The 13,599-nt window shown below is 35.9% G+C and overlaps 1 protein-coding gene across 8 annotated transcripts in view; it reads left to right on the top strand.

Moving 5' to 3' along the window:
• CLYBL (citramalyl-CoA lyase) overlaps positions 1 to 13,599 on the top strand; it is a 327,539-nt gene that overhangs the window by 265,396 nt on the left and 48,544 nt on the right. For 7 of the 8 annotated variants that reach the window (XR_006653760.2, XM_024578802.3, XM_045186655.2 and 4 more), the window contains 4 exons: positions 3,084 to 3,185; positions 4,924 to 5,017; positions 6,339 to 6,506; positions 11,098 to 11,222. Coding sequence is in view for 7 of the 8 variants with exons in the window: in XM_024578802.3 (XP_024434570.2) it covers positions 3,084 to 3,185; positions 4,924 to 5,017; positions 6,339 to 6,506; positions 11,098 to 11,222 (489 nt within the window). In the remaining variant the exon portion in view is untranslated. Of the gene's footprint in view, positions 1 to 3,083; positions 3,186 to 4,923; positions 5,018 to 6,338; positions 6,507 to 11,097; positions 11,223 to 12,702; positions 12,730 to 13,599 lie in introns of those variants that run through there. The other variant, XM_053916399.1, reaches the window with a different exon arrangement.

The raw sequence follows: 13,599 nt of genomic DNA, 5'->3' as shown, positions 1-13,599 counted from the left end.
AGGACGGTAAGGGCATGTGGACAGTAGTGATTTTGATGCCACCTCTGGGATTGCTGTAAGGCTATGGCTGCGATTGTAGCAATGCACTGAGCTGTAATTCCTGAGGAAACTGCTCACCTTTTTAATGGCAGGTAAATAAGTTGGACCTGTGCTTTCCAATGTCGTGGCTGCCTGCCACATGTCACTACTGAGCACTTAAAATGGGGTAAGGCCAAATTGAGATGTCCTGGAAGTGTAAAATACACACAGGATTTTAAAGATTTCATAGTCTCCCCACCCTACCCCCATAATAATATAAATTATCTCTAATTTTTGTATTGACTGTACATTTGAATGATAATATTTAGGACATATCGTTAATTTTAACATTATTAAAATTAAAGTCACCTGTTTCATTTTACTCTTTTAATGTAGCCACCAGAAAATTCAGAATTACACACGTAACTGCCATTGTTTTTCAGTTGGACAGCTCCGTGTTGGTGCCTTCTTGAAGCCCAGTCTTCAAGGACATGTATTTACTTTCTACACAGGAGTTCTCCTCTGCTAGGTCACCCCTCAGAGGCTGGGAGATACTGGTCGTACTAGGTTAATATCTTCAATGGTTCCTAGCCCGTTTGAATGTGTCTTAAGTTGATTGAAATGGAATCTGAAGTTACCGTTCTTTTTTGGTTTCATAGTTAACACCTATTTATCACTATTTTACCCTTATTTGAGAGGGAGGACCCACCCCAGCCTTGAACTTCAGCTTGTGTTCACTGTTTTAAAATCCCTGGATTTGAGGAACATACCAAAATCTAAATAGGATTTCTAGTTAACAGAAGTCTTTTGGGCTGTTTATTTTTTCCTCTCCGTTTGTATTTATGTGAAGCATAAAACCCAGAGCCTGATGCACAACTGAAAGATGGGCTTCCTTGTTTTCTTTTGTGTGAGAATCTCTTGCTGGCCTTTTGTCGATAGTGTGGGTTCTTGTTTGACTGGCACGGCTTATTGGACTATAACAAGCGTGACTCTGCCTCTTTTGTCGTGGGACAATTCTCCCACAAATCCTGAGCAGTGTGCATTCTTCCAACACACTATTGGGTGTGCACTGGAATTGAAAGAATTGCTGAGCCCTGCTACTTCATCTCCTCCCCAATCTCTTTGTGATTTTTTTCCCCTTCTTTTCCTCTCCCCAACCCCTCAGTCCCCTCCACCTCGCTGAAATGAACACTTTACCAGGCCGGAAACATTTAATCGTCTCCTTTTGAAAAAATTAATTGAAACTTCTCCACTAGTTACCTTTTGTGTGTGTACTCAATGCAGTTTTTTAAGAGAGAAGGGGAGGAGGGGAAGGAGGATGGGCTAGAATATTTAATTTTTAAATGCCCCCATTGGCTTAAAAACAAAAGGCTTTTGAGATTTTTCTCACTGAGAACAGGGAATTTATTGCAAAATGTTTACTACTTTTAAAGTTGGTGATTTTTGTAGTTATAACTTATATCACAAAGCATGGGGGCAAATAATGTTGCAAGTTTTTTTAATGAGAAAAAAATTTCTCTACTGTATATGTAACACCTACTTTCCAGCTTAAATATGACATAAGTTATGTTTTATTTTCATTTACATGGAATACTGTACATTTTGTTCTTTTAAATTGTAGCCTTCTCTTCTTTTTTTTTTTTGCAATTTTGGTTGAGTTATTCCTTTCCTTGCAAAGTTACTAAGAAGGTGATGATGATGGTGACAGTTGAAGGGAGGGGGCAGTGGGAGCAACTGGGAATAATTCTTCATTACTGAAAGCTGTGATTTATTTTAGCTTAATTGTAAAGTTACTGCAAATTGCTCAAAAGCTTTTTAAAGATCCCAGTGATTAGATTTGGGGGGGGGGGTGCCGCACAGGCAAGGAGGGGGCAGCTAAAAGGGGAAATAACACCTCTAATCCTGCTTCGGGTAAATAGGCTGCCAGCTTTTAAAATGAGTTTCCTTTCTATTAGTCAGAATATTATGCTAAGCCTTAAGCATTAGTTTTTTTTTTTTATGTTGCCATAGCAGCCCTATTCCTGCAGGGTGGTGACCTGCGATGATTACAGTACAAAGCTTATAGGGTCTTGAAACCCCCTTTGAAGATGAAAAGTCTTTGATGGTTTATATTTATGCAAATCTCTTAGATATGATTTACCCAACTGAGACTGAATGGAGAGATGATTAAAATCCCTTTTCCTTTGATATCCATTAATGGCTGAATATTCCTTAAATTTAAAATGGATATATATGTTTTCATCTTTATTTACAAAAATATCTTTGTCATACCTGGGTTATTTTTGGTTTTGTTTTTTATCTCCCCACATCTTATTAGATCTAGATAGAGTTAGTAGATTTACCATTTAGAGTGTAGTGGGTTTTTTTTTTCCTTTTGAAAGGGGGGTGGGGAGATCTGTGCAAAAGCTTTTGTATGTTTCCAGATGATAGATTTTGGAATTTGGGCTACCCCACTGGCAGCACAGAGCTAGCTGTGAACTGGTCTCATGGAAAAAAATTGGCGAGCTTTGGTCTTCAAAGAATTAAACTTCCTTTTTAAGGTCTTTTTAGGTAAGCTAAAAAATTATGAAGAAAAACCTTCTGAACAAAGGGTAACGGTGCTGTAATGAATAATATGGATTCCACGTAGAAGGTTGCTGAGCAGTTACACTGATGTCAGTGCTGGGTATGAGACAAAAACAGAATGGCAGGTACGGCAAGACTGCATTGTTTCAGGGGCCTGTCACCTGCATTTAATGAAGTGAGGGTGAGAGGTCTTAAGTAAATTTGTTTTCAAGGGAAACATTTAAACTCAAGAATCTCTCCTTCCAGTTCTAGCTCCTAGGCCTCAAATTGCTCCTTTAGAAAAAAAATTATAATGCTTGGGGTTTTACTATTTCGTTTGGTGGGAACTTTGTTACCTTTTTTCTTTGGTCTTTCCTTTTTTAAAAAAACTCTTTTGTGTGCACTAAAGAGGCTGGGATATTACTTCCTCAGGTCAAAGACTTAAATGCTACTTCTATGTCTACATTTCAGTGACTGCACATTTTCCCCCCACTAATCACCTATGACACTTTTGATTTTAGTTTTCAGACAAATTTTCCTTCTACTTAAAAGGCCGAAAACTTGAACAACCTATGAATTTAATCCCTTTTGTGGAAACTGCAATGGGTTTGCTCAATTTTAAGGTAAGAAAACCCCAATGTATGTATTTTATTAACTACAGAGAACTCTTCTTTTCAATTTTAACATCTACTTAAAATATCTTTCTGAAAAGACTTATAAGCAAGATAAACCTTGAGTATAATTTATTATCTGTAATTATCCAAAACCAGGTTGTAAGCATCTTAGAAAACAAAGAAATTGGCTAAGTAGCAAGGAAAAACCTCCCAGTCCTAAATATTTAAATTGTAGATTTCTAGCAATAATTTTAATTAAATAATCACTATGTAAATATATGCTTTTCATTATTACATTTATAGATTAAATGTGCATGAAAATTTATTTTGTCACCCTTATGAATTAACTTTCAATTATTCTTTTGTAACAATTGCCTTTTATTGGAAAATTTTCTGGTCTCTTTGTACCAACATTATCCATAATATCTAGTTGATAAGATTACTATTTGTTAGTATATACCAATAATTTGTAGTATATTATTTCAATTTATCACGTTAGAACATAAAATACTTCCTAATAACACACCTTCAGAAAAATTATCTGAGCCAAGTGTTTTCCAGCATCATATGGTTGAGTCAAACTATTTGCCTTAATAAAAAAAATAGCTAGTTTGTAAAAAAAATCCCTTTATCAGTGGTCATTTAAATTGTTTTCCAATGTATGCCTCACATTCCACCTGACTTGTGAACATCAATGTAGCACCCTATCTCAGAGAGCAGGAGAAAAGAAATCTCTAAAAACAAAACAAAAAGATAGTTGAACTATACTGGAGAGGTTGTATGTGAGCAAACGTTCTAAGAGGAAACTTTGAGACCTATTGGACCACGAAGGAGGGGCAGAGGGCCAATGTTTGGGGAGCTGCTTCAAGCCTCGTGATCGAGTGTGTTTATACCACTAACCATAAATTCTTCCTGCCCACCCTATAATTCTGGGAATATAATCAAAGCATATCCCTTAGATGCAGCTAGATTCACATAAAGATTTAACTTTGGGTGCTGTTTCATCATTCCCTAATATACTGAGAAGCACTTACAACCCCGGAAATTAATCAGCATGTCCTCACTCATTTCTCATGTCTTCCTCAGCCACATCCATTGGCATGTTGTGTCTCCACCTTTGTAGATTCCCAGTTATGTCTACAATGCATGCTACTTATCTTTATTTCACATAGAAGTGCCAAGTTTGCTTATTAATGTATCTGGGATGAGTTGTTGAATTTTTTATTTTCCCTTCTGGCATTGTAGATTTTTGTATTGAATGTCTTTCATCCTAAAACCATTTACTAAGAAATCTTGATCCTAATGCAAATAATCCAGTTAGTTGATTTAAAAATTCTTTCCTCTCTCCTGTGGCTTTATGTTTATGGTTTGAGTCTCTTAAAGCAAAAACAAATCTTGGAAAAATACAAATAACTTATAGTACAATCAATATGAGTTAGTTCAAAGTTTTTCTATAAATTGTATTAACTACAGTTTGAACATTATAACTATATTAATGTACTTTAATAACTATATTAATAAAATCTATTTAAGCAAAGCTAGTGAATACAACATACTTATCTTGGACAATATTAAATACCTTTCAAGAGGAGTAAATTTGGCTGCATTTTTAGGACTGCTTTCAGCCAGTCCTTAAATAAACTGTGTTTATTAAAAGTTGGATCTCCCTGTTACTGAAATGTGTACCATGCTGCTTCATTTGTGTGTTTCTATGAGATTTGCTCTGTTCTGCTTTTTTTTTTTACAGGCAGTGTGTGAGGAAGCAGTAAAGACTGGGCCTCAAGTGGGTCTTTTTCTGGATGCTGTCGTTTTCGGAGGAGAAGATTTTCGAGCCAGCATAGGTGTCAAGGACTCATTTCTGTCTATCTATCTATCTCCCTCTCTCTCACTCTTCTGTGTATATGTGTATATATTTGTCTTTGCCCTTCACAAACGGACATTTACATGACAATATGTATTTGCCAACTATGATGATGGTTTTTCAGCTGAATGGGTAATACTTCTTGATAATTTAGGACACCTCATAGTTCTCTTGCTTTCAGAACACGACATTATTATTTCTATTTGTTTATAAAATAACTACTAAAAAGCCTGTTGCAGCCTCAGACATGTTCAGGAATATACGGCATCTACTTTGTTCATAATAAGTATTACAAGAAACCTGTCTACTGCTTAAATATCTTGTTTTCATGTCAGTTTAAAGGCTATCAAGGCTTCTAACACAAAGTTAAAGCAATTTCACATTTGCTTTAATGATTTTCTATATGAAATATAGTATATAAATATTATTTTAAATAGATTTTCAGTTCCTCCTAAAATGTATTTTGGAACTCTTATTATTAAATATTTATTGAGATAGTATGCTTGTTTTCACTGATCTTCCCTATCTGTTGGGCACAATGCCTGTGGTCCGAGTGCATGTATAACCAGAGACTCTGAATCTATCTAGAAAAAAGGTCAAGGACACAAGTGTTTCTAATGTATCTTTGTGACCTGAAGACCGCAGTCCCAGTAACCTGAAGACAGAAGCTTTCCCTGAGCAAATATAAACAGACACTCCCTCCCACTCCCGGGGTGAAAAAAAGGAAATTATTTTAATACCAGTCCTTCCAAGAGAGTGAGTTGGCAATAGTTTAGTGGATACTTTCTGCCTTCTGTTTCCCTAAGTTCTCCATCCGAAACCTGAAGCTGCAGTATTTGGCTTAGAACCTCAGTTATAACAGAGCATTGCAACCACAACACGTGAAATTCTGGGCTCAGTGAGAGAAGTTAACCATTTCCTTGCACAGCTGTTTGGCCACCTTTCGTGGTGCTACCTGTAGACTGACACTTTCCAAGTAATGGCAAGAAGGAAAAAAAAACAAACCAGGAGTCATTGGTGACCTGTCAAATCATTCGAGATCCTAGTCCCTGAGACGCAGAGGGGCCTTTTCTTGATGCACACACAAGAAATTATACTGAAAGATGCCTTGCAAGTGTGACGCATGAGATTTAACTCTGCCTCCACAATATCTCTCTCTTTGTTTATATTTGAATCATCACTTTGCTGGGGAGCAATTGTCAGGAGAACATAGATGTCTTTACAAACTGTTTTTGTAACATATGTATGGGTTCCGTTTCCAAAGTTAATGTCTCCTTTTTCTGTCAATATCCCATTTTCAGGTGCAACAAGTAGTAAAGAAACCCAAGATATTCTCTATGCCCGACAAAAGATTATTGTTGTAGCGAAGGCCTTTGGGCTACAGGCCATAGACCTGGTGTACATTGACTTTCGAGATGAAGAGGGGCTTCTCAGGCAGTCCAGAGAAGGAGCTACAATGGGATTTACGGGTATGATTCTTGATGATATCTTAGAAAGCAGTGTCTAGATTTGCAAACATTCCAGAACAATAGAAATTTAACCAGAAATTACTGTTCCTACTATAGCCTGGTATTTCACATACTTATTCCACTATTGGAAACATGAAAAAGCCATCCAGGGCACGAATCTGCCCAACAAATATTCGGGTTTTTCTTTGGCTCTGCCAATCAACAAACAAATTCACTTATTTTATTTTCTCTTTATATTAGTGATCTTTTTCTTTTTTCTGTCCTCTTAAGTATTTTGTTGTAGTTTTTGCTGACACGAGGCAAGAGACGAGGCTATTATGGGAGTGTTTTGGGGTGGTCCTGGCCAGGTAGCTCAGTTAATTGGAGCATCATCATGATGCACCAAGGTTGCTGGTTTGATCTCAGGTCAGGGCACATGCAGGAATCAACCAATGAATTCATGAGTAACTGGAAGAACAGATGAATCAATCTTTCTCTCTCTCTCAAAAATAAAACTGAAAAAAAAGTGCTTTGGGGTAAACCGCCCTAACAGTTTGGGTTGATGGGTCAAAGAAAAATTTCCTTCAGTAGTCAAAATGTTAATTCATTTCTGAAAAAAATTCTGATGATTTAAAAAATTTTTTTCACTCATAAGTAGGTTTTTATTCTTCTGCCACTTCAAAGCCCCCTTTTTTCTCTCCCACCTCCCAGTACAAGTGCCTGTGCACCTGGCAACACCTACAGGCGTTGGTGGGCACCCAGATCGGCAGTCCCTCGCAATCCAGTCCTGGAGTGCAGGTGGCTGGATATCTGTTGATTGGTATACCCGATCACTCAGGTCCCCGGGATCCCAGGGAGCAAATGAAAATTGTGTTTTTGCAACAGAAATCCATATTCTGAGAAACCACAATAGGATTCTACACCCACTTGTTTTCAATTGCACACCCACACAAGTGCAACCATGATTTAAAAAACACTGTAAAATCTGGTATTCTTTTTGTTTTTTTGCTGCAAGTTCTAAGAATATCATGATCAGAAATGTACCCAAATAATAGGGAAAAGAGACAAGCATCCATGCTATGCCTCTGGTAAATGTGTCCAGTTAAGGCTTACTGAAGAAACATTTCATAAGGTGACTTTAAATGTAAAAGGTATTTTAATGGGTGGTGATTTAACCCAAAATAAAATTGAAAGGCTTCAGAAACAATTTAAGTGTTTTATTAGAATTAAATAAAGCTCCAACATTTGATTTTGTGTTTTTAACATAAAGAGTTAAAATGTGACCCTCCCACCAAATTGGTTTAATAAATAAATAAATGCAATCCCTTATAGTGAAATACTTTTTAATCATCTGAACTATTAATAATTCCTGTCTACATTTAATAGTGACCAAGAGTCACCAGCCTTTTTCTAACAACTGTTTAGGACGTGGCCTAAATGGAAAAGTTGGAGAAAAACTCTATGAAATCTATCTAATAGATCCTGTTGTTGGTGGTTTAAAATGTGTGACAGTGGCTGCCAAGCAGCCAGATGTTGCTATGAAATGGGCACTAACGCAATAAAAAATAGAAAACACTGAATTGATGCAGGCCTCTGCCCCCATCATTTAGTATAATCTGGGGGTCCTCAGTTTCCTCTGGGGTAAATGTTTGCTCCAGAACTTTTAAAAGTGTTTGAGAGTTTCTCCAAGATACAGGACTGAGTTAAATTGGTCCCTAATTCAATCACAGAAGACAAGTTATTTCAAATCAGATTTAAATTTCTAGACTGTGCCCAACTCAGCATGAGGAGCTTATGGGCTTGGCACTATTGTTTCTCAACAACAGGGAGTATTAAATCACACAAAAAAGTGGAAGGGGGGAAAGAGAGGCACAGAGGGTACAGTGCCCATTACACATTTCACTGAACGAGTCAGTAAAGTATAGAGAACTACATTTGAAAGCCATCTTGCAGTTTTTAGCAAGAAGGTCTTTTTTTGTCCCAATTATATTTCTCCATGCCAATAAAAGGTAATTAGTCTGATAAGATATGAGGTTATTTGTAATATTTTAAAATAATAAATGATTTAATGAGTATTTCAGGCCACTCCTGATCTGTTTGTCCTAACTATTTGTCATTTAAATGCCATACCTTGGGCTTTGCACAAGAAGGGAAAAGAGGAAGGAAGGGAGGGAGGGAGGAAATACATCCTATCTGAAGCAGGTGGTTGAAAGGTGTAAAATCCAATGAAAGTATTGTGTTATCTGTAACACTAATAAGAAACACTTAGTCTATGTTATAAGGATTTTTTGTACTTAAAAAAATTATGTATTATTTTAACGAGTTATAGTTTTTAAAAAGTTAGCCATGCATGGAACAGTGGGTTATAGGTTTTTTCTGTGTCATTGTGTCACAGAGCCGCAGTCCATGCAGATAGGTTTTAAATCAGTGTACTGGCTGCATAAATAGCTGTCAACTTCAGGAATTATTTTTATAAAGATAAAGCAAAAATAAATCTTGGAATAAAGCTTTAACAGCTGACTTGGTCATCACAGTTACTCCAGTACTACATGCTGAGAAGAAAGATTATAATATGAAACTCTATAGGTTTTCTTCTTTTTTGCCGTCTTTTGTAGAAGACAAAAATGACACCATCATACAGTACCTAAAAGACTTGACAGGTATTGATTTAAAAGCATGATATATCAAGGGGTACTGTAAAAAGGATTTCATGGTCATAAATTTTAATGTCTTCCAATTTTGCACCCTCTCAGTAACTTGTCAATAACAACTCTTCTGTATAAAATATTTGCTTTGCTTCCACATGGTATTGAAGTCTGATGTTCAATTGTTGGGGTATATAAAATTCAACAACAGAGAAGTTCACATACGGGTGTTTATAAATTTCTAAAACCTAACACATATCTTAAAATTAGCCTCGCTACCAAAATGGGGGTGCTTGCAAGCCATCAGTAGTTTTATTGTATTTTAAATAGTTTATGTTTTGTTCCTCAGATTATAGTGTCTGTACCAAGAAGTTCTCATGAAATCTGGCTTTTTACACATCAGTATACATTTTGTACATAAATTATAAAATTCAGAACTACAGTACAAAATGACTACCAGAACTGACATCCTTTATTAATAATATTGTAACAGCTATTAGATTACTTAAGTATAATTTTAGTGCCTACTATTGAAAAAAGCTCTCATTTGTCATTACTGATATTTTTTGTTCCCAGAAATTATTCCTCAAATAATTTAAAGCATTTTTATGTATATAACATTTTAATGTTTTATTGTTATGCTGACAGATTAAAAATGAAATAGCAATATGAGCATGTTTTAATTATGCCACCATAAGAAAAGATACCATTATATTTATTCACTTAGAATCTTTTTCATAAAATACTAAAACAATTTTTACAAACATTCTGCTTTTCTCTATTTGGTAGGATAATGGCAGTAACAGGAATCAACCTTTTTTAAAATGTCAGGGATATAATTTCTACTGACTAAATGTTAAAACATCAGAAGCAAGGCAAATTGATATGTCTACAAAAATAGTTAGCAGAGTAAATTATCATTAAGTGTACATTCATTTTTAAAGGACCAAATATGTCCATACTTTTATTATGTAATAAAATATAACAACACTATTATAACATTAAAATTCTGTTTCATTTTATTAATGACCTGATTATGTTCCATTCTTCCCTGGTTGTTAAACTGTTTTTTTTAAGTGACTGCACGATTTCATAGAATCCTGTGACACTTCATATAATGTTTTTATTTAAGATACTTAAACTTCAAAAAGAAGCATAAAGCTTTTTTAATGCTATTACTACAGAGAGAAGGTTTCATCTGGGGTATCTAAATATCTATATAAAAGGGAAATATCCAATCTTCATTCTATAAGAAAAAAGGGAAAATCTGGTTATGTTTTGACATAAACTTTCTGTAATTTTTGTTTAAGCATGTTTAAGTGGAGTAATTTAGAGACCACACTGTTCAAATCTGCCTTCGATTTTACTGTACTGGATAAAATTTTTTCATTGAAATCTAAATTTCTATTAGGGGTTAGAAATGACATACTATATCTAAAAAAAGAAAAATTATTATTGTGAAACTCTATTTGATATTAATATAGTTGTAATAGCTGCTTCTGTAAGCTTTATGAAAACCAACAGACTACCTCAGGAGAAATCATGGAAGGCAGGATAACGGTACAAAAATAAGCCAAAGACAATTTATAAAATTTGAAAGAATTCACATACAATTTTTCCTACTTTATTTCAAAATAATCACTCTAATTTGCAGGCATTATCTTTTAAATTTCCAGCCAAAGCAGTTATTCAATGAGCCACTTGGTCATTCCACCTGTAACTCACCATGAAGACTGTCTGCGCCAAGGGGGCATTTCTGTAGGATCGGAAACACAGTTACTCCCATTGTCCTGTTTGTTCTTACATGATATTCTGGAAAATCCTGCCCAATTGCTGCTATTTTCTTTTTAAAATGTTATAAAATATTGAGGTATTCTATATACAGTCTGTAAGGCATTCAGGAGCCTTGCATGGTTGAGACATTTGTTTGTTGATTTGTGTTTCTGGTGTTATTAATCTTCCTGTAGGCAAGCAGGTGATACACCCTAACCAAATTGCGGTCGTTCAGGAGCAGTTTTCTCCTTCCCCTGAAAAAATTAAGTGGGCTGAGGAACTGATCGCTGCCTTTAAAGAACATCAACAACTGGGAAAGGTAAATGTTTTATTAATGCCTTGGATGAAACTGTCATTTAAAATACCATGGAGAAGAATAAAAAAACATTGAATGATTTTTTACAAAACTCATATTTTCATGGGGAAGGTTTGTACCAGGGGGACAATACTCATCAGTGAGAAACCTGCCTAAAGTAGATTTGCCCTTCCGTATTCCTAAGTATTTTACCAACTGGCTCTCAAGTCTCTCATTTTATTCCTTTCATAAACTCTATTGGCAACATTTGAGAAAACAGAAGTCTGTTTAGTTTTTCTCTATAGACTCTGATGCAGCATTTATGAAAAATAATTTTAGATCAAGGTGAAGGCAAGTTGTAATGAAATAAACACAGTTTGATTAAGTGGTTCTTGTGGAGAGAAGAAATAAATCTCAAGTTATTTTAGTATTGGAAGGGGAAAGTACACAAATCTCCTCTGGTTTAGTCATTTAAGAGTGGAAGATTGTATTTGTGCTTGTACCAATTTCTGGACCTGAGATTTGGATAGAATGGAAAGCAAATTAACACTGGAGTACGGGTGTTCCTAATTTAGTGCATCATTGAGCCTCGAGTTTCCTGCTCTGTGGGTTTCTGCTATGTAAATATTGCAGTGGTGATGCGCAATCTGTCTCCACTTTGTGCCAGTAACACTTAAATTAGGTGTCGCCTGAAGGAAGATTTTATGCTAGTTGCAGCATTGTCAGTTAATTATCTTAAAGGTTATTTGCAACAATACCATGTGCCTCTTTTTAAGAATATGGGGGAAAGTTGCATTTATAAATCTGTCCTAGAGGTAATATCTAAATTCAGCATTCTTACTTACATAAGGAGTGAGATTTTGATACCTACAAGGCAGAAGTACTTAGGAGAGAAAGAATGTTGAAACATTGTTAAGGTTCTAAAGGTTAAACAGTCCCCCTTACAAAAAAAAAAAAAAAGACAAAACTGGTTTTCAGTGGTGAACCAGTGACATCAATGTCACAAGTGTCATTTGCACTCTTCATTGGCAGTAAAAACACCTGAAAATCCCAGGACTTGGGAAAGTAAGTAACAATATTAAATGGTCATTCCTACCCTCTCACTGGGTACACCCGCCTTCACTTGCAGCCAGACACGCATGTTCACCTTCACACACTCACAAGATCATCTTTGCATAAACTTCTACTTAAAATCAAAAGGCAGAATCTGTAATATTGGAAACATCCCATTTGAATAGCATCCTTTCATTTCAAATCAGCAGTGGCCATCGGAAAAACATTGCAGTTCACTGAAAAATATTTTTAACTTGACATTTTATTTTATGTTCATTGCTATATCTTGACCAAAAAATCCAGATCCTCAAGCATAGATATTTACCTAAAGAGAAGAGCCATGTACTTTTTCATTTGTACGTGCAAATTACTCCATCCTCTACTCTCTCCCATGCTTGCCTGCTCACACACTCCCTATCTGTTCTACACCTCTGTGTGCACCTTATGCCAGCTGCAGACATGAATGTGATAAATGCTTCCTACTGAAATAATCGACTGAGGCAGGATATGGACCATCGAAACAGCAGACAGAGCAGAGTTCCTGTCTGGGCCAGCCTTGTGTTACACTGGATTTCATATCTGATACCATCAAATGATGCCACGTGACATATGTAAGCAGCTAGGGGTATGGGAGAGGTTACCCTAAATTTCAGTAGCCAGCAAATAAAATCCAGACTACAAATATACTCTTTTACTGGCATTTAAGTTCTTGAACGAAGAAAAAACAATACTTTTTCATTGCATCTTGAAAGTGTTGTTCCCAGGGGAAATTGTCTCAGAGTGTCCCTGCCTTTTGATGATGGCAACTTAAATGTTAAAGTATGAAGTTTTTTGTTGTTTTTTATTTTTTTAGTAAGAAATTCCCTCTTGTTACAGTGTAAGCTTTCACATCATTATGGCAGCTTTTCTTAATATCAAGCCATAGAAATTAGGGCAGAAGGGACACTATTAGGTCATTTCTTCCCTGCCCCATTTGTGTAGGTTTGTTCCCTACAGCAAATTCTCCTGGTGCTTTGTCCAGCAAGGTTTAAATGATTCAAGTAATGGGGCTTCCAGTGGGGACATGTGGTTATTTTATCCAGTTCGCATGTTTCTTTCACGTTGCCTATAAATTGGCTGGTCATAAAAATTGGGCCTGCAAGTAGGTGACTCTGGGTCTTGAGAGGTCTTGGGGTTTAAATAATGTGGGTTCAGTTTGTAAAGGTTTAGTATAAATAGGTTGCTCAGTTGTATGAAGTGTCGCTTAAAACAAACATCTAATCTGTTTTGTTGCAAATGTGAATCACTGATGAAAACATACACCCTCGGTTACTTTGTCCAAAGCACAGATGACTTTGTCAGTGATGAG

This window comes from Desmodus rotundus, chromosome 13 (genome assembly GCF_022682495.2).
Source record: "Desmodus rotundus isolate HL8 chromosome 13, HLdesRot8A.1, whole genome shotgun sequence".
Taxonomy (NCBI): domain Eukaryota; kingdom Metazoa; phylum Chordata; class Mammalia; order Chiroptera; family Phyllostomidae; genus Desmodus; species Desmodus rotundus.
This window is presented reverse-complemented; position numbering and strand designations above follow the sequence as displayed.